This window comes from Oreochromis niloticus, linkage group LG4, assembly GCF_001858045.2.
Source record: "Oreochromis niloticus isolate F11D_XX linkage group LG4, O_niloticus_UMD_NMBU, whole genome shotgun sequence".
NCBI classification, from domain to species: Eukaryota; Metazoa; Chordata; class Actinopteri; order Cichliformes; family Cichlidae; genus Oreochromis; species Oreochromis niloticus.
The window spans coordinates 18,489,399-18,509,796 of NC_031969.2; the positions used below are offsets into that span (position 1 = coordinate 18,489,399).

General features: G+C 43.8%; 1 protein-coding gene across 1 annotated transcript; it reads right to left on the reverse strand.

Annotated features, from left to right (window-relative positions):
* Positions 1-339: 339 nt before the first annotated feature.
* LOC100692384 (E3 SUMO-protein ligase CBX4) lies at positions 340-16,340 on the reverse strand. The gene is made up of 10 exons (XM_025906649.1): positions 16,024-16,340; positions 15,869-15,912; positions 15,108-15,173; positions 13,141-13,207; positions 10,389-11,783; positions 2,926-2,997; positions 2,751-2,794; positions 2,245-2,310; positions 1,758-1,824; positions 340-1,317 (listed from the first exon to the last, which is right to left on the reverse strand). Exons 1-10 carry the CDS (start codon positions 16,090-16,092, stop codon positions 511-513), a joined length of 2,697 nt encoding a protein of 898 aa, XP_025762434.1. The 5' UTR covers positions 16,093-16,340; the 3' UTR covers positions 340-510.
* Positions 16,341-20,398: the final 4,058 nt, after the last annotated feature.

Genomic DNA, 20,398 nt, shown 5'->3' on the forward strand with positions numbered 1-20,398 from the left:
ATTACATTAACCTCTGATCTTAATTAAAATCGCGGTGTTTTGTTGAACGCAGGATGGTGCAAAGCTAAAGCTAGAAATTGGGCTGAATCACCATCACAATTCAACCAAAACCAACTGTCAGCCAGCGAGAAATCGTATGTGGCATCGCTGTCAAAGAATGTTCCAGCTGAATGAATTTTAGCCAGCAAAGATTGTGGAATAATTCCACAAAGACCGCGATCAGATAACTCTGTTTATTCTTGCAGAGCTTCTGTAAACAGTGCAAAAAGAAATAGTGAGAGCGGGTGGATGTGGATAACCGAAACAGTCAAAGAGCAACAACAGCAACAACAACACTCCTTAAACCTCAGTTTGATTTTAATTTCATCAGCAGCGTATTAAATATCGGTATGTACACGTTTGAAAGTTACATAGAAAAAATATAGTATTACAGTAGGCCTGTTTGTTAGTAGCTTGTTACACAATTACCTCCTTGGCAGATATTATCCTCCTCTGAACTACATGAAATACTCATCTTTTATCTTTGAAGAAGCCTTTGTCCGTGCTGCTCTCTCTGACGGTGACTGTCAGGAAGTTCAAGGTGACATCGGTTACGGTCACAGTGTCCAGGTGAGCGAAACAGGGGGTCCAGGATGAGGCTGGGTGCTCGGATGAATCGTGGATGGAATCGGTGTGTGAAGGAGTGACAGCAGCTTGTTCCCGTGGCAGAGAGTACTCGTTAGCTGCAGGCCGCTTCATGTTCAAACAGTGAGTCCTGTGCCTCCCCTGCTCGCTTTTGCGCAAATCCGAAGCTAATGCGCACGGGTAAGAGAAGCCCGCGCCCCCCAAATGTCTCTGCTCGCTGTGGGATTTGGGTGTTATGGTGGTCTCCTCCTGAAACCTCTTGGTCAGCTGCATGAGGCAGTGATCTGACGTCTCCCCGTGATGATGCGGGCGTCGGCTGTGGTGAGACGTGGGCTCCTTTATGAACTTGCTACGTTTGGCGTCCGGCTCTGCCGAGCTGCTGCCGTCGTCTTTATCATAATGCATGTGCATTTTGGGTTTGCGTCCTCTCTTTTTGGGGAACTGCTGGGACTCTTGGACCGTCAGAGCAGCTGCTGGAGTTGTTCTGGGCCTTCTCTCCGGCTCTGGTGGGCGAATGTGGACACTTTCCCCTCTGTTGACCGCGCTGGGCGGGAAGATTGTGGGAACCACGGTGCGCAAACCCTCCCTGGCCCTCGGTGTTATGATAGGCTCGGGGATGGGATACGAAACCTGGATCCCTCTGGGAGCCTCTCTTCTAAATTCATACGTCTTTTCTTTGGCTTTGGCTTTGGCCTGAGGAAGCAAAAAAAGAGAAGAAAAAAAGCCCAATTACATTTATGACGAAAAGTTTCCCAGAAATGAAAATCTTAAGTCTCTTGAGCAAATGTAAAGTTTTAGAGGCCTTGTCCTAAAGTTTCTCTAATTTAAAGAGAATGCAAGGCTGTAAGAATGAAAATACTGTTAATATTCACCTGTAAAGTCATGTAAAGTTCTTTGTCCAACATTGCATGACCAGAAACACTTGAGAAAATAGATCTTTGGAGATCTTTTTTAAACTTACAATTGTTTTCAAATGAAATAAAACCACAGCACAGTGGCATCAAAGTTTATAGGAGTGCACACATCACTGAAACGATTCAGCCTGTGTACACATGAAGCCACGCCTCGGAAAGACAAGCGAATAAAACGGAATACCCAGTTTTATTTTATTTTTTTTTAAATAAAACACTCACCTTTAAAAGAAATGTCTCAGGCTTGGGTCCCCTCTTTTTCGGCCCGAACATCTCCCTTTCTCGCTCCCTGAAGAATTTTTATAAATCGTTAAAAGAGTCCGCACGACACAATAACCAATTATTTCTCATTAAGTCAATGATTAAATTGGAACATCACATTTTACTGGACTATGGGCTGAAATTTAACCAGCTTCCATTAGCTTTCACTTGTAAGCGAAATAAAAATCGAATAAAGCAAAATATATATGCATCTGTTTGGGATTTATTTATTTATTTTAAATCGGCGACATCACATCTTGCAGCTACTTAAAGTGGCTTTGCTGACACTTTCCTGTCAGGAATGGGGATGTGGGGCTCATAGATTTAAACCCAGACTAAATGTTTTATTTAAAGTGACACTTTTGAGATGCAAAATGCGCGGTGCCAACTCGTTTCTGCAGGGAGAGGGAGAGAGAGAGGCCTACTTGCTTCACTGTCAAACCCTCACCTCTCTTCGAAGGCAGAGAAGAGACGTGCATCCAGAATGTTTTCCTCCGGCTCCCAAGTGCTGTACCTACGTCACAACAACCGACAGGAGAGGTGTTTGGCGACACACAGACACACACTGAGAAACGATCATTTGTCAGTGCGCAAAAACACGCGCTCCTGACACTTTTATCAGAGCAATCTCGCTTTGCTCGCTCTGCAATTACAGACTACGTAGCAGGACAGTGACGCATGGTGAACTCAGCCATTGCTAAAGCTAGTGTGGACTTCAACACATCCCAGCGGGCTGAAAGCGAGACGTGTTCAAACACCTGCCAGGTGCACACAAGCCAGCAGGCGCACGCCACACGGCACCGCCGTACACCGAGTGCGTGAAATGCATTTTATTTTTTTTAAAAACAAACCACACATCCACAAAGCTGAGTAACGCCACACTGTGTGATGGTGCAGTTGTGCGAGCGGCCAGGATGGAGCGCTGTCCTTCACAGCTTCGGTTATTATACTCACTTCTGAGACCAGCCCTTCCATTTTACGAGATATTCCCAACGACCCTGCAAAAACAGACCCACAACAGAGTCAGGTTATCAAATGTCTACATGTCGACACTGCAAACGCACATGTTTGCGTTAGAGACGCAGAGACACAGCCTGCGGGAGAAGGAGAAAAAAAAAACAGCGAATACCCGTCTGATTCGCCGTTTAATGATGGACTCGGCTGCGAAGACGCTCTCACCGACAGCCGAGAGCTCCATGGTTCACCATGCACCTCGTTTATTTCTGTGTTTTTTTTATTATTTTTGGCTTCCCCTCGTCCTCTTCGGGTTGTTTAATTCCGCACATCCCATAATACGCAATCTGGGGAGGACGTCATCACGTCTTTTTCTGTTGCCAGGCGCCGCGGTCGGTAGGACGGATCGTAGCGGAGCGCATTGGCTCAGTTGTTGCTACGTGCTCCGGATTTCTGAGTGAAGGGGCGGAGTCCTGTGCTCTGGCTGCTGTACAGGAATGTCTGGCACAGTGGAATAAGCAAAGTCAGAGGCTCTCGAAGCAAGTCTACTGACCCCCCCAGAGGTCCCCGAGGGGGGGTACAAAGAGCCCCCCCACACACACGGCGAGAAAAAAACGCTGAATTTCACTAGAATAAAAAAGAAACGCAAACAAAGATGGAAGACAGTAACTCGTTTAGTTAATGGAAGATTGTATACTTAAAAAGCTCAAATAAAGGTGTAAAAAATCCACTAAATAGAAGTCTATAAAAAGCAGAAGCATGAACTATTCAGCGCTAAAATAACAGGCTAATAATTATTATGATAATAATGACATGCAGATGCAAATGTATTAAATGAAACCGTCTCAAGCTTGAACTGAGTAACCCCGGGTTACTGTTTTAACTGACCTACAGATCTAAATTATTTTTTAAATGACCTGTTTATTATAAAAACACAATTTAATGTAAAATGTAAGCAGTGTCGTGTTCACACGCGGAGTCTCTAAAGAAGGTTGTTTCCACTTGTTCCCATTGCTCCGTCCTTGAAACACTTTCACTGTCTGTGTCCATAATTCAGCCAGCATGGCTCAGGTTACATAATTAGGATAATAGAAATATTATTTCAAAATACGAATTTTAAAATTGTCTGCTTTTAGGCAATTCCGGGACCTACCCGTGTAAATCTTTATGGCAGAAGAGAAATCTCTGGCACATAAAATGCAAAACAAAGTCGGTTTGTTTTAATTTGCTATTTTAATGGCAACAGTTATGGAAACGATTGTTACAAGAAGATCTAAAGAGTATGAAGAGCAAATTTACGCTTTAATTTTAAGTTCTGCAAATCAAAGTACGCACAAGCAGCAAAGCATCCTATCAGAGTTTATCCTGGGAAGATATGAGAGAAAAGAACATGTCAGGAACTTTGCGGGGAAAAAACTGTCCAAGTGAAATTTTACTGGGTACAAGACTTGATGCCAGTTAGTAAAGTTTATACAGCGCGAATCAAAATGTGCTTCACACCAGGTAAAACCAGTGAAACATCAAAAATAAAAACATCAGATCAAGAGGAAAATTGACACCATGAGACATCAGACATTCAAAAAACAAAACAGAACAAAAAACAAACAAACAAACAATAAAAACTGTATGTATTAGGAATGGCACCAGTTTAAAAAAATGACTTTTCAGCTGCTTTTTCAGCAGCAAGCGAGTTTCAAAGTGTGACGATCACGATGGCAAAGACTCTGTTACCTGATTTAGGGATGCACAGAACACCTCAACAAACTAAATGACATTTCCAGTTATTTAAAATGATGCACACAAACTCTTACATACTCTGTCTATAATAATAATAACAATAATATTAATAATAAAATAATTTTTTAAATGGCTTCCTTTCTTCTTGGACAGATCAGCCATTTATTTATTCATTTATTTAATTTGAAATCATTACTTAATGAGAACATAAAATCATTTTAAGTTATTAAATAAATTATCAGAAAAAAATGCAGAAATTGTTGGCTTCATTATTATTATTATTATTATTATTACATTTTCTGGAATATCTTTAATATTTTTAATGTGATTGTAACATTTATTCTGAGTATTGATTACTGGGGCAGGACTGTGCCTTCCAGTTTTATTTTCTGTGGGACTCAGGTCTGTTCGTTAAAATAATGCATGAAAACAAAATTAGATAAAATAATAATATTAATAATAATGCATTTGGGCTTCTCTTATGAGTGGGTTTTATTCTTAAGCAGTCCATATCACAGTGAATTGTTAGGCCATCCACGCGTGTCCTTCTGCTGTCAGTCAGAAAGGTTTCCAGATTTGATATGTATTCCGTGCAGTTTATTTCACGTTGCTCTGAACAGCAAAAACACGAGGACGGTGCTTGAAATGCGCAATTTTCGTTCCAAAATTTTGCGACTTTTTTCCTCCTAAAGTTTATCTATTAACATGACAAACAGTCAAACCTGCACAACCTGCTCAGGCCTGCAAGAGTATATCAGTTGAATAAATAAAGTAAGTCTCTGCACGGATTATTAAACCTTCATGCTGATGTTGCGTTTGGCTGTGTGCGCGCTGCTGATTTGGTTTGATTGATATTTTTTGGTCCTTTGGCAATTTTTTTTGTCTTAAAGACTCTGCCTCTTCCACAGATGGATTGATCATGAAATTTTCAGATTATCAAAAATACTATCTGTAGAGGCAAAATCTCTCTCTATATATATGTATATGTATGTGTATGTGTGTATATATTTCGCCCCTGATCTGTGATCTTAAATTTTCGGACACATAAGCACCTCAAACAACACCTCAAGTGAAACTCGTGGAAACAGGAGGACAGAGGCGGACAGATGTTGAATTTAACTGGATTTATGTGAATCACTTAAACGTTTAATCTCATGTTTGGGACCTACTGAATGAAATTAACCCCCCCCCAAAAAAAAAAAAAAAAAAAATCAGGAAGGAGGTACTCAGTCTGCTCTGAGGAGAGGTGCAGCACCAATTTGTCCGTCTTTATTCTCGATCGTCTGAGAGATCGTGGATGATTGGCTGATAAACTTGTGCTGCTGTCTGTTTTTTCTCTTCTTCTTTTTTAAAATTTCCCAGCAGTGGAGCAGACAAAGGCGGGAGCGCAGCGGACAAAAGATGCGTTGTGGCTGCCGTCGAAATATGAACCACCATTTTGATAGTCATAGCCTGTAGACCGACATTTCCTGTCGGTACTAGAATGGCTGTACAGCCTGCACGGCTTCTGCAGAGGCAGAGAGCGGACTGGTGCGTGCTGACAGGAGGCAGCCGCACATACAGACACGTTGCTGCTTCTGCGGCTCTCCATATTTGGCTGCGAGTCGGTGAAAAGTGGGTCTGCAGGAGCCGCAATGGCGACAGCCGTACATGAATAAACAGAGCTGGCTCTGTGAGAACATTATTGGCTCTCTGGTTTCTGGGCAACTGCTGCGCACAGCTCGCTCCTCGCTGTCCTACTTACCGGGCGACATTTTCTGCTCAAGGTGGCTGCTCAGATGTTTTAAAAAAAACAACAACAACAAAAAAAACCCACAAGCGAGAAGATGTGAAGCCGTGTGGCTTTGACCTGCAGCCTGAATCAGACTTGAGCGCATGATTTGAATTAGAAAGCATTATCTACAACAGCCCGACAAACGCAACCGCAGCTCCATGTCTAATTTCTCACCAGAACATCTTTCAGGTTTTTTTTAAGGTGGGGGGGGCTATTTGTGTTTTAATTGCTCTTTTGGAAGGAATGAGCCCCATTACAAAAAAAGATGCAAAAGGAAATTTTTAAAAAGGGAGAAAATGAAGAGCCTTCGCTTCTATTTTGAATCCCTTCACATTTCTGTCGTTTCTGGGGTGTCGCAGGCCTCCAGCGGTCCACGCGCAGGGATTTAAATTAGAGAAGTGATCCCTGCTGCTCGCGCACTCCTGCGAGGCTGCACTGCTGAGATGAAACCGACACTGTGTGCAGGCTGCTGCTGGGTACGATGATAAAGGGGGTATGTGAAACATCACACTTGGTCTATAAATATGTTCCCCTGTTAAAACATGTTTCAGTTTCCTATAGCTGCTGATGCATGACTGGCTCACAGGTTCAAAACCACGGAAGGCCTGTAGAGAGAGCCTCACGCATAGAGAGCGAGAGAGATTTCAAAAGCAAGGGGGGGGGAAGCTGCATGAAATATATAAGATATAGGAAAATATCGACTAAGCTTCACCACTCTGAAAACAGAGTATGCGTTTATTTGCCAGTTTCAGTCGACCTTTCTGTGGGCCTGTTAGGATTCATCGAGCATTTGAGACTTCAGCAGGTCACCCCAGCTCCCCAAAATGCCCACAAATACATTTCCAGTTCATCCACAAATAAATGATTCCTAAATAAATAAATAGTAACTCATAATCTATTGCCCGCTTTAGCTGAAAGTCTGGTTAATTAAGTCTATATTTCAATATTATTAAGGGGCCATTTCCAAAACGAAATCTCAGAGAAGGAGGGGGAAATGTTCGATAAAGGTTTACGGGAGAGTGTCATGTAGAGCGGAGGTGAGCTCATTCTTGTAAAAATGCCAGCAGATTACCTCCTCATTATATGCGTCACCTATTGTGCCTGTAGTCTTCCACCTACGTAGGTGGAAAAAAATGCATTTGTTTACCAAAGAGGTTGATTTTTTCCGCTCTGAAAATCAAGAAACTGATATAGTTGGTCTCCTAAAACTGACTCTAAGTTGGCATTAATGTCAAGATCACAGGGCAGCTAGCTCGTCCCCCCCAAAAAATAATATTTAAAAAAAAATAGAAGAAAGCGACGTTTAATGGTTCACTTTGCTCCGGGTGCACTTTCAATTAAACCTGGCAATAATATATTAATTATTCAAGTAATTAAAGGACTTCACATGACTCGTTCTGTAATGATAGAGCACCATTGTGGCCCTCTTTTGTAGATCTTGTCTCATTTCCTTATATGGTTGTTTGATTTTGATCAGTCAGCTGTCACTGACAGACAATGACTTGACTAAAAAAACAACCAAAAGACACCTCACACATTTCCCCGGGCCTTTCTGTTTGTCACACCATGCAAATGTTATCCCTCTAATCCTCTTATAACAGAGTACATTGTTTCTCAGTACAGTTTCAGACCTGGCTCCAGGCTCCCCAGGCCTTCGGTAGACTTTCATAAAGTCTGGAAGAGGCCCACAGCGTTTGAAGGTGACAAGAAAGGTCAGTGTTTAGAGATGATTCACAAAAAGTCGTGCACTCGAGTATCACTCCTGCTTTGCATGCACAGCCCTTTCTGTGTGAGCGCAGACTTGTCAGTCTAAACTTTACTGTATGATTACAGTGCAGAAAAACTTGCTGTGTCATTGTGCCACAGGCCACACAGACCTGTTTTACAGCAAGCTGGAAACACTATAAAGCCTCCTAGCAGACAGGTTTTTTTCAAACCTCTTATTGTTGATGTCCTTTCCTTTCTACATTGTGCTGGACGGCGCAATGCAAAACAGCATCAGGCCAAATACTCTCCATGAAGACTTTCTTCTTGATAAAAATCTAAGAATTACATAACCTCCTTCCTTCAGCAGTGTTGTATGTTTACATTCCTGCTCTGGATCAAACTGCTATAGAAAAATAATTCCTGGGTAAGGTTTTAATAATACAAGTGACCGGTGCAGTTGTGCAATACAGAGGGCTCTTTGTGCGGGGTCATTAGTGATTATGCAACATGATCTGTTTTCCTATTTTTTGGGGGGGGTTAACAACCAAGTTAATGTTTCTAAAGTTTAATGCTTCATTCTTTCCAAGCGTGAGCCAGGAGGCTTCAGACAAACTGCAGGGTGAGAGCGATGATACGCACGGCGGTTTTTACTGGAACTCTTAAGGGCGGCCGTGAAACGTTAGTCCATAAAATGAAGCCCGTTCAAAGTATAAACTGACAGCCCTCCCAGTTTGCCCCCAGCAGATATCAGTGCCACACATCAGAGGTCAAATCTCTTTCTTTATTGTGAAACATACCAGTCAGTAAGCTGCGCCAACAGCTGTAAGTCAGCCAACTCCGGGTATAACATACTTTATAACAATCATTTTGACTTTTGAAATGAGTGCAAGAAGGAATGAACAGAGTAAGGTGAAAGGAGGGGACGGGAAGAAGTAGCAAACAGACTCAAAATCATCCGAGAGGGTGAAACTCTTCAGTGGATTCACGCAGCCTCTGATGCAGCAGACATCTGGGAAATGCTTCTCGAACGACATGTTCAGTGTCAATAAATATGCACTCTTCATTTTTAACATTATAGCATTTTTAGCATTCTCACTGGCTTTAAATGTGCATAAGACAGCCGTTTAGACTCAAATGTAGGGTACATCCAACAGCTTTGACATTTGAATTCTCAGCAGCATAGTCAAAACAGCTCGCACTCGTCAGATTGCATGTAACAGTATACAAAGTCAGTCTGGTAACTCACATTTAATCTCTGTAGCATATTCATTTATGACCCTGGCAGCTTTCTTTTTTCCTTGTACAACAAATAGTGCTCACTTGTACTCCTCAGATCATAGGATGAGCTTTGAAAGCAAAATGAGATGAATGTTGTAAATCAGCCTTCTAACAAGACTAGCAGTGTTTTAAACTCCAGCAATATATCAGCAGTATGGTAAAAAACCCCAATCTAATCAAGGGGAGGGGGGGGGTCATCTTGACGGGAAAACGCGTTTGATAAATGACACCATTTTCTTCATGTGCAACGGGCCTTTAAAAGTCTACATGTTATTTATTTATTTTCCTAAAATGATTCTTAAGTGGGAGAATGTGCAATATATTAACAGATTGTGCAGGTTGCACCGACTGCTTTTGCAGCGTCCCAGTGAAAAGAAAAGGCGGGAAACATCGCTTAAAAGCCGTCGTTGCAGCTGAGTGTGTCCCACTGCTGCCACTGTGTTTACTCAGTTTTCAGACACACCTGCTTTCCAAATTTGCATTTCATGGGCAATCATAATCCTTAAACCAAGCTGTAAACAAAACAGGCCATTTCAGTGTCAGGGTATTTGTCTGGGATTTTAAAAAACCCCACGAAAAACAAAGAAAACTTAAAGAGACTAGCCGTTCCTCTGGTAGTAATGACACAAGTAAACGTGTGGAAAATGTAATTAAGTGCTTTCGAATTGATCTTTGATCAGCATATACTCAACAACGTCCTCTCTAGCTTCTATCTGGACCGAAATAAGAGATACTGTTAATATAAAATACGTATAAACCTTCATACATCTCGGGTTATAAGTTTGGTACAGGTATGAAACAACAGCAAAAGTTTCCCATCAAGCTCCGTATGACAAATTAACAGATTTTTAACCAGAAATTATTTTCTTTTCTCGGTGGAATATTTCCACCTGAATGTATTCGCTCAAATCCTCGAGGGCACTTTCTTGGCTATGACGTCACAGAGAGGAGTTAAAGTATAAAACATTATAAGAAACATATTGAATTTTCATGATAAATTATAAATTTCCATATATACAAAATTCTGGTGTTTTTCTTCTTCTTTTTTTTCCTTTCTTCTTTTTTTTTTAAACATATGCACATATGAACAGGATCGTCCAATTGGTCAACACTAGTCCCATTTTGTCAATAGTTTCTTAGAAAGAAACGTATTCCTTGAAGGTTACAGTGAGACTGTTTGTTGTGATGTCAGTGATGATGATATTTCCCATAAAAGGGGAGATTTTTTTAACAGGCGCTTCTTTAGATGCCTCCGTGGATATCTGCGTGTCCTCTGTCACAGGAGGTGCATCTTTGACAGCAGGCTCTGGCTCCGGCGGCGTTTCTGCTTGAGCTTGCTTGTTAGTCTTTGGGCAGCTGAGGTCCATCGGCTCCTCTTGGCTACCCAAATCCTCGTACGTACATACACTGCTCTGGCGTGGGCCGTTGCAGTGGAGGTCCATAGGTTTATCCTGAGGTGGCGTGACCACAGTGCTGGGCACGCTGAAGCTCCTCGAACTCAGGTAGATTTTGGATACGCTCCTATCCTCCACGGGATCGGAGAGCTTTCTCTTGCGGTCAGCGGGAAAAGAAGGGATCCGGATCTGGTCGACAGCTGTTGGAGTTGGAATGTTGGTGTCAACAGCCCAAGAAGTCAGAGGAGAGCTAGCGGTCAGCTGTAAGGGTAAATCGTCCGGTAAATCAGCTTGACCACGAGCCACTTCGGTGTTGTATTCCTCTGCTGTGCTTGGTGAAGGTTTGGAGAAATGCCTGTCCTTTGGGGAACACTTTATAGGATGCTCTGCTACAGAAAGGGAACTTCCATTACAAATCTCTTTGGGGATACCGTTCTCCAGGTGCTCCTCCAATTTGGTTGCATGTGCTGGGTTGTTTTCTGACGTCTTCATGTTTTGGGGTTTGTCTTCCCTCGATGATTCCCCGTGTTTACCCTTTGCACCGTGAACCTTGTTACTGTCCATATATTTGCTCATGACAATAACAATACGTCCATTCTTGTTTTTATTCTTGATTATCTTCATTTTGCTGCTAATAGCACTCGGCAGGGTTGCATCCTTGGGATTGGGCTTAAGGGCGTGCTCGCTCTCCGCCTCTTTAACAGCCGGTTTCCTCACTTCCACGGCCAGCTCCTTGACTTTGTTCAGGCAGCCTGTGTCTTTGTCACGGATCCACTTCTGCTGCAGGGCCAGAGGTAAGTTCCAGCCTGGATTTGCAGGTTTACTCGCTGCCTCCTGAACTTTAACCACCTCTTTGAGCCTAGAGGCCTGCGTGTCGTACATATTTGGATCAGGCTCATAGTGGTGGTGCTTCTTGCTGTTTAGCTGATAGATGAATTTCTTCTTGTTGCTGGCCAGCTGGTCACCGGGGACCTCCTGGCTGCTGGGCTGGTACTGATGGTGCTTCTTGCTGTTCAGCTGGTATTGCTGAGGCTGGGAGCGCTGCTGTGCCTGAATGGGATCAGACTTCAGGTTGCCTTCTGCATCCTGAGATGTTTCTTCAAAACCAGCAGGAATGCTTGATCTTCGGGCAAACGAGGGCACCTTTAAGAAGAGATGAGACTCAATTCAGCAATTTACCCACATTTAGACAAAGCTTGCACTGTACTCCACAATACGGTAACAAAATAAAGAAAATGTGAGAAAGCTGACTGAAATTCTAGGATTGTTTAAAGTAAAATTAAAGCTCTTAACCAGAGAAGGGTTAGGGTTAAGTAACATACAGACCTTATTATGGAATCTCCGCTTATTTGGCAACACTAAAGGGAAGTGCTTATAACAGCCAAAATGCTTGTGCAAGATTTGTTTTCAGAAGTAGTAGTTTTTCTAACTGGTCAAAAGATTCTCTAAAATGCTCCACCCAATTTGTCACACATATTTTTTGGTATGGTGTCCAAAACTGAACTGAGTACACTAAGATAGCATCATTACGACATTAGTCATAACAGAATTGTGTGGCCAGGCTTGATAAAGGGGTGACTGTACATCAGGAGGTGGAGCAGGTCATCTAATAATAGGAAGGTTGGTGGTTTGAAGCATACTGAAACCCAAGTTACTCATCAATGGTTTCACTGGAGTATGAATGTGTGTGTGGAAGTAGAGCAGCAAAGCGCTACATAAGAACCAGTCCATTTACAAAGCCGATTGTTCTTTTATGGGTTCGGCATCAAAAATGATAAACTAACATTTGTTGCTGGAAAACCTAATATTAAAAATTATAAAAACCTATCATGGATCAAAATAAACTATCCAACGAGCTCTCAGCTCAGCACCACCGTCCCACCATGTTGCCCCCTCCTGCTTTGCCTGTATAGGCCGACCACGTCAGAGACGCGGTAGCCGAACGGTGCCGATGATTTGACTATGACCTCAGGTCAGTGAAGTGCCACCTGACGTGTCACGCTCCATCTCAGATTGCCGGCCACGTGTGACTCTGGCAGGATGGTATGCCTCTTAAGGACTGACACTCCATAACAGTCAGCTCTGAGTCGCTCAAAATATATAATCACACTTGGCTCAGGTCATGGAAGCTCAGGCCTTTAAATGCCTGAGCTGAGGAAATTAAAGCGGAATGCTGCTTTGAACCGTATATTTTCGTCTTGGGATAACAAATGGCAACATGAAAGAAAACATTTCCACTGGTGCTGATTCACTTGGTTCAAAAAACAATGAAAAAAACCCCCTCAGGCATAAAACCCAGTTTCAGAATGAGTGAGGAGTGAAATTCAGCTGCACCCTGCCCCCCCTCCTGCCTCTTAAAAAAAAAACGAAAGAAAGAAAGCAACACTGAAAACAAGACAGCAGCTCTAACACACCTGACAGTATCCCTCCTGTTTAAGCCTTTGACAGATTCAGTGGAAATGTTTCTACGGAAACCGTGTTGTGATGACTCATACAATACCTGGAGCAAAAGATGTTTTGGTTTCGGCCCACGTTTTCGATATCCCATCAACTGCTCTTGCCTCTCTCTGTGAAAACAAAGAATAATGGCATTAAATCTCATGCAACATGCCCGCCTCCCATATACATAGAAAATACTTCATTTTCCAGACATCTTTAGAAACCTACAGGTCTGACGCTTGAATTATTCAAGGTCAAAAGTGGAATTTTGATTTAGAGGACTAATGAATGCCCGCATGTGACCCACTGCAAAGCATTATGGTCCTTATTTGCATAGCTCTCCATGGTAATCGGCCCATTCCTTATTCTCATTATACTGAAGAAATTCAATTAAGTCTACAGCAGGGAGAATCTCAAACATCCTCCCTCCTACAGCACACCCTTCCCTCTCCTTACATTCAATCTCTAATTAGGGTCATGAGGTACAAATGAAAAGGGATAAATACTACATTGTGGAGTACATCTGGGATACACCCTAATGCCAGGCCTTGTGCAAGACAACGCCTACACTTTGAAAGTGCAGGGTGAAGAGTATCAGATTAATAACAAACATCTACTGGAGCTGTTTTTATTGAGGGAGGAGATGCAGACGTGTGTTTTTGTAGTTGCACTGGCTAGACCAGGCCCGGTCTATGAAATATTGCTCCCTGATATAAACCCCTACTCATCACTTGGCTCATAAATAACAGCAGTGGGCGAAGGCCGGCTGTACACAGGCGTCACCAGACGTGAGTAAAGCCAGCCTATTGTTGCTACAGATGTTCAAACTATCGGCGCTGCCAGAAGATTGCCACAATAAACAGTCGACGCTGTTATAATGTGTATGATTTCCAAAAGGCGACTAACGGGGTGACCCCTATTCACAGAAGATTTGGCAATTACAGAGTCTCTCGTTGAATCCCATCCCCCATCCACTGGGAGCAGAGAGGAATCCACACACACACACACACAGCGCAGAGGCAGCACTCCATGACCATCAGCACACAGCCACACACACACACACACAGAACCAGGCAGGCGGGCAAGCAGGCTGTGGGGGAATATGAGAGCGGTACACTGGAAACGTTGAAGAGCGCTGCGTGTCAATTAGCCTTTTCAGAAAAGCAAATTCCTTTCCCCAGCCATCATGTCTTTACCCAGTCCCATGAGCTGCCTGCTGGACTACAGAGAGAGAAAAGAGCTCAGGGGCTGCATGGGTCCAGCAACCCAGACAAGATGTAGTTGTTCGTGTGCTGTAGAGTTTGAATGAACTAACATCTCCACCTCTTAGGTAGACATTGACCCGTTCTTGATTGTTTTACGGGCCTCTGGGTAAACCCAGATTGATAGCAGGCTGTCAACACAAGCATCCAAGGTCCAAAATGAAGATAATTTTATAGGATGTGTCAAAACTGAATGCTGAGCAGAAGCCAGCCTAGCCTTTTGGCAAACTAATAGTGAGGAGAATCCCATCAGGCAGCAGCGTGGCCCTCCTCACATCGAAACCCACAACAAACCTGCTGTGCTCATGTCCTGAACACTAGTCACACTCTCCACAGTGCAGCTTATCCTCTGGCTCCTGACTGCACAGCGAATTAACGCGTAAAACATTATCACACACGGGTTACATTGCCTTTTAGCTGTCCTTCATGCATCTTGTGGCAAATGCAGCTTCTCCTTTTTTTCTCTGTTTGATTGGCTAATGGCCATCCTTGTAGTTCTCCAGGCCAAAAATAACAACAACAAAAAAATCACATTTATTATGTTAGATTTTTATAAAGAGAAAAGGAGGTCCTCATGCAGATCCCTTCAGTCCATTACCACGATTGAGGAATTCTCACTATCATATCCCTAGAGTGTTTACCCCAGAGAGAAAAGGGGGTGGGGGTTAGCGCTAGAGTTACTAGCGCGCCCCTCCTCCCATGCCCTTATATGGCCATGGCTCACTGGAGGCTGAGCGGCCTCGTCCGAAGTCCACGTCTCTCTCACCTGTGTTGAAACGCGACGAGGAGGCGCGGGTCAAGGATGTTTTCCTCTGGCTCCCATGTGTTGTATCTGCAGAGAGGAGCAAACAACTGTCAGAAAGCTGGCACGTGCAGCCTGGCTTTTCCACCCCCAACTGACAGGCGCACAGGCCTTTGCCTATGACACACACACACTTCCACATCTTCACAACTAATGTGCAGTTAGAAAGGAAAGCTGTATCCAGATCTCCAGTTTAATGTAAAAACAAATGATTCCTGTTTTGTTTTTTTCTTTTATTGTTATTAAATCAAGATGATCGAATCTGCAAGGAACCCCGCTAAGTCGCAGTGCCCGCTGCAGGTTACCAGTCATGAGGACATCCACTGGCAGAGGGGGGAAAAATGTCAAACAGAAAGCGTCTGTGTGAGCTCTCCAAACGCTTCTCCAGCACCAACATGCAGTCGGCCATTTTAGCACTCCTGTCTCGTAAAATTCGCTGGCAGAGCAGAAATAATTAAAACGGGATTACATGGCTGTGCCTAGCCCCCCCTTCCCTCGCATAAATTAGTGAAGGCATCCGCGGATACACTGAAACGCATACCGACCGCGCTCTTCCAGCTTCTACACACACTCACGCGCGCGCGTACAAGTCACTGTGCACGCTCGCCCTTCATGGTTTGCGTTTTTTTAAGTAACAACACTTGATCTTGTGACATAATAATGAAATGCATCGTTTCGATGCAGAATCGCTGGAAATGCATTAGAAAGCGTGCAGTAACACTTACTTGGGAGACCAGCCTCGCCACTTGACCAGGTACTCTATCTTGCCCTGTGATGGTGGAGAAGGAGAACATTTTTTATAAACCCGACATTTTCATCGTCCGCGCTTTTTTTTTTAACCCCCACTTCTTTCCCACAAAGACGCTTCGTGTCTCTTTACCTTTCGTATGCGCTTCTTTTCGATGCCCTCCACCGCAAAGACGTGCTCTCCAGCGGCAGGGAGCTCCATTCTCGGCTCAATCTGATCGAAAGCGGACGGGGAGTAGATGTACTGCTGGCTACGCACCGTCGATGTGCCGTCCGCTCGGTGCGTGCTGTGCGCGCTTGGTAGTTTTCCAGTTGTATCCGAATTCAACTGTATCCCCCCCACCCCACCGCTCTCCCTCTCTCTCCTTTGCACACTCCACGGTCTTGGTACTGAGCGTACAGATATTCACAGTAGTGCGGCTGCGAGCAGCTCTGTTCGTGCAATAGCTTCAGCTCGCCGTGTGACGTCAGGAGGGAGGGGGCAGTGTGGATTGGGGACCTTGCAGAAAGGTTGGGGTTTTTTTTTTTTTTTTTATCCCGAGCGTACCGGACGGCGGGACGAATGTTTGGGAATTCAAATCAATCCCAACTTTATCGTCACGAGCACGAAACCCGCCCCTGTAATGGTGCTAATTCAATGCTTTGCTGTCAAACGTAAAACTGGAGAAGCTCGTGGAACACTCCAGAAGCCACTAAAATCACTTTGAATGACTTTTATTCAAGTACACGTCACGCACAGGTGTAGGTAAAAGGCAGACTCGTTTGCATCAGTCATGCTGCTATTAAAATGAGCGCGATACTCCAGCAGAAATTAAGGTGATCTGTTTCCAGCAGCATCGGAGCAGTTGTGTAATACTGTGCGTGATGGGGCTGAAATTCCGTTTAGTCACCTGTTTTTCTGCTGTGGAGCAAACACTGGTTTATCAAGAGACCAATCTATAAGCGCGGGAACAAAGGTGGGCCCTGACCTTTTACGCGAGAGCCCAGTGTCACCAAAGCTCGGGCCATCACCTTACATCAGACTAGCTGACTAAGTTATTTAAAAGTAAAAGTTCATTTTTTATTTCCTATCCCTCTCCGTGAATCAGCACAGTTGTAGATGTGCACAGTGGAGCTTTCTAACGGCGCTGTACAAATATAGGTCACACACACTCAGATAGTCAAACCAGTGCCATGTTCCCTGGGCTCAGTGCTTTTAATCTGACAAACGAGAAAGGGGTTGCTGTGCAGCTTTTACTCTACCTGTGACAACTTTAAAGCAGTCGAATCAGCTCCCACAGCCCTGATTCGACCCCCTCCCCCCAAAAAACACCACGATAGCCTTTTATATCGTGAAATATTGGTCGTATCTACTTAATGACAATTCAAATCAAGCGGCACAAACCACATGAGCAGTGAGCATGTTTTCTGGGCTGTAAATGTCATCCACGTTTAGTCAGCTGATTTATATGGACTTTATTAGAAACACGAGCCCCAGCGCACAAAAATACAGTTTTTGTGCGTAAATTGTGATCGCCACAAATGGTAATCAGCAAAAACGGCAAATTTCGTTTGTGTGCGATGAGCCGATGCTGCCATAAAGAAACTATCAAGCCGAAAAAGCCGAAGCTTTTCTCGCTTCAAAAAAAAATTCAGCACCACAAGGGTTAAAATGAAGCCTCTAAGCAGAGCGGCAGCGGACAGCCTATTAAATACAGGCACGATATATCTCTGCCCTGCCATATAAGGTAATGGCGCAAAAGCGCCGAAATATCGCATTTTACGCTCTTTAATTCCCGAGTTTGAGCCCTGAAATGTGTGCTGGAGGGGGTTAAGAGCCAACCCGTCACAAACAAGCTCGATTAAAGCCGACTATTTATGCGCTATTCCCGTTTTTTCTCCATGCCCTTCATCCGCGGCCAGGGAGCGTATACGCCCTGCTTCCCTAGCAACAGCACGAAAGGGGAGAGAGAGGCAGAGACACAGAGGGGGGAGAGAGAGTGAGAATTTAAGTTTGTGACAAACAAACAAAGGTCGTGACAAAATGACACCAAAGAATACGTTGTTAATCGTTTCTGTCGAATCGAAAAGCGCCTTCAAAATCGTCGAGCTCCAAACTGCACAGACCAAAGGGGGGGAAACACAAATCTGGGAGCTGTACTGTCTTCACAGTCAGCTCTGTTTACTCAACAGAAACCCAAAATACAAATTATCTATCATTTTATGTTTGTACCGGCGGGAGGGACGCCTGATGTCTGCGTCAAGACAAAGACATTCATTTAGAAAATCCTCTGACTCTGCTTGTCGGGGAGATCTGATCACAGCGCAACATCATGTAACCTGAATATATTTCACAATGAGTCTGCAATCAGTGGGCTTCATCTCAGTGGGATTTAATAATCGCGCATTATTCTGAATTAAAACACTGTTGCCAGCACCAGGAATGACACTTTTATTATTTTTACAGATGTGTGAGGAATTAGAAGTCATTCTTTCTTTTAGATTTTTTCCCCTCCCACACGAGCTTGAGCTCACTTTATGTGGACCGGTGTGAATGTTTTATCACAGCTGTGATTTCCATTTGTCCCGAAGCACTGTGATAATTTTTCTGATCACTTTGGAAAGTCATCACATGTAGATCGAATCGTTTACAGCGCCGCAGCTGCGTGTTCTTGTTTGGAAATGAGAAGGTTTCTGGTGTTCCACTCGCTCCCCGCTCCCCGTGCCCTCTCAGGAATGCGCTCAGGTGAGCTCATGCCCTGTTGCACTTGTTCACCTGTGACTTTTCAGAACGAGATAAACGTCGCTCCGTGGAAATCGACCAGGTTTCGAGGGCAGATTCGATTGCCGACAGTGAGAAAAAAGAGAGAGACACAGAGAGAGGGAGAACTGTACATGCATGACTGCCAATTTTTTTAAAAAAAAATAAAAAATACACAAAAAAAGTGAGCGAGTATTTTAACAAAGGGCGGGTAATCAAAATCTACCGATGCCAATCGGGATTTGTTTCAGAGAAAAAAAGAAAAAAAATTACAGGTGGGATAAGTTTGTGTTGTGAGTCTTTGAATTTTATCCAGGAAAATGCGTCATAATAAACACCAAACGCGCCCAAGCGCGCTGTTCGTATACATTTTTTATTAATTAAATAATTTCATTGTCTATAGTCCAAAATTTATGGACTTGTTTTTTTCTTTTTCTTTCCTTTTTTCTCTTTTCTTCTTTTTTTTCTAAGCACCAGAGTGTTTGCAGAAACCCCTCTCCACGTTTATTTTGTCCTTCCTGTGGCTCGTCAAGGTCAATCGAGCCGTTATCTAAAACATGAGGATAAACTCAGGGTCAGCCAGTCTGTTTTTTATCTCCTGTTTGAAGGGACTCTTTTCAAACAACCTATGGCGTCATCCGCAACAAGGCTCTTCGTGCCACTGGTTCAGATGATTACTCAGCAGTGAGAGAAAAGAAACATTTTAGGAAACGTGTTTATGGGGGGCTACTTTTATATCAGAACTACAAACTTTTTTCTTCTCTTTTTTTTCAATTAGAGGTGTTGTGATAATCCTGAGTGGGAATTCTACAGAGGGGGGAAAACAGGCAAGATGCAGGAACAACATGGCTGTGAAGATGTAAGAATGTGTGCGTGTGTGTGTGTGTGTGTGTGTGTGTGTGTGTGTGTGTGGGAGGGCCAGGGTCAGGTAAAGTCGTGATCTATGATCTTTAGTCCAGCCTCAGCAGGAAGCATAGAAAGCTGAGTCTTCTGACCTTTTTTCTATTGCGACACCAATTCTTTCATCATTTTCCCTTTCCCCCCCTCTTTCACACACACACACACACACACACACATGCACACACACAGCTGGCTCACTCGAGGAGCAATCCACAAAATGGTGACTCTGGGTAAGCCAGGAGGCCTTCCCTCCTTGGCACCTGCCACCCGCTGCACCAGGGCTGCCAGCTGAGGGAATCAAGAGAAACGAGAGGAGGGAAGGAGGTAGCTGGGAACGTGTGACTGTTGCAGTGTTCACGAAAAAGGAAAAAAAAAAACGTTGCAAAAAGATGGAGGATGGAGACGGCAGAGAGGGACGAAGAACCGTGGCCAAGCATCTGATTCATTCCTCCACAGAGGAAAAGAGAAAAGGGTTGATTGGTTTAAGGGACAGAATACAAGGACAGAGTGGAGAGGAGGAGAAGGAGGATGAGGGGTGGGGGGTATTGCAAAAATGTTTAGAGGGCCTTCAGCCATTCTCAGAGTGCTCAGCAGGCAGTCATTAAGCTCCGCTATCAAACAGGCTGATGTGGCAAGGACGTGCAGATGAAACAAGAACGGCGAAGATAGAAGAATCAGGGTCGCGCGCTGTTGCCGAAAACAGATTACGAAACCTCAGAACGACTGAAACAAAGGCTCTGTAATTGGCTACTGTAAATATGTGCAGGGATTCCCAAACGCGAGGCTGTTCGGGGATAATTACGCTGTTACAAAAGCTTTCTCCTTTCCAGTACCTGCATCCCCTTCTGCTTCAAGTGCTAACACAGAA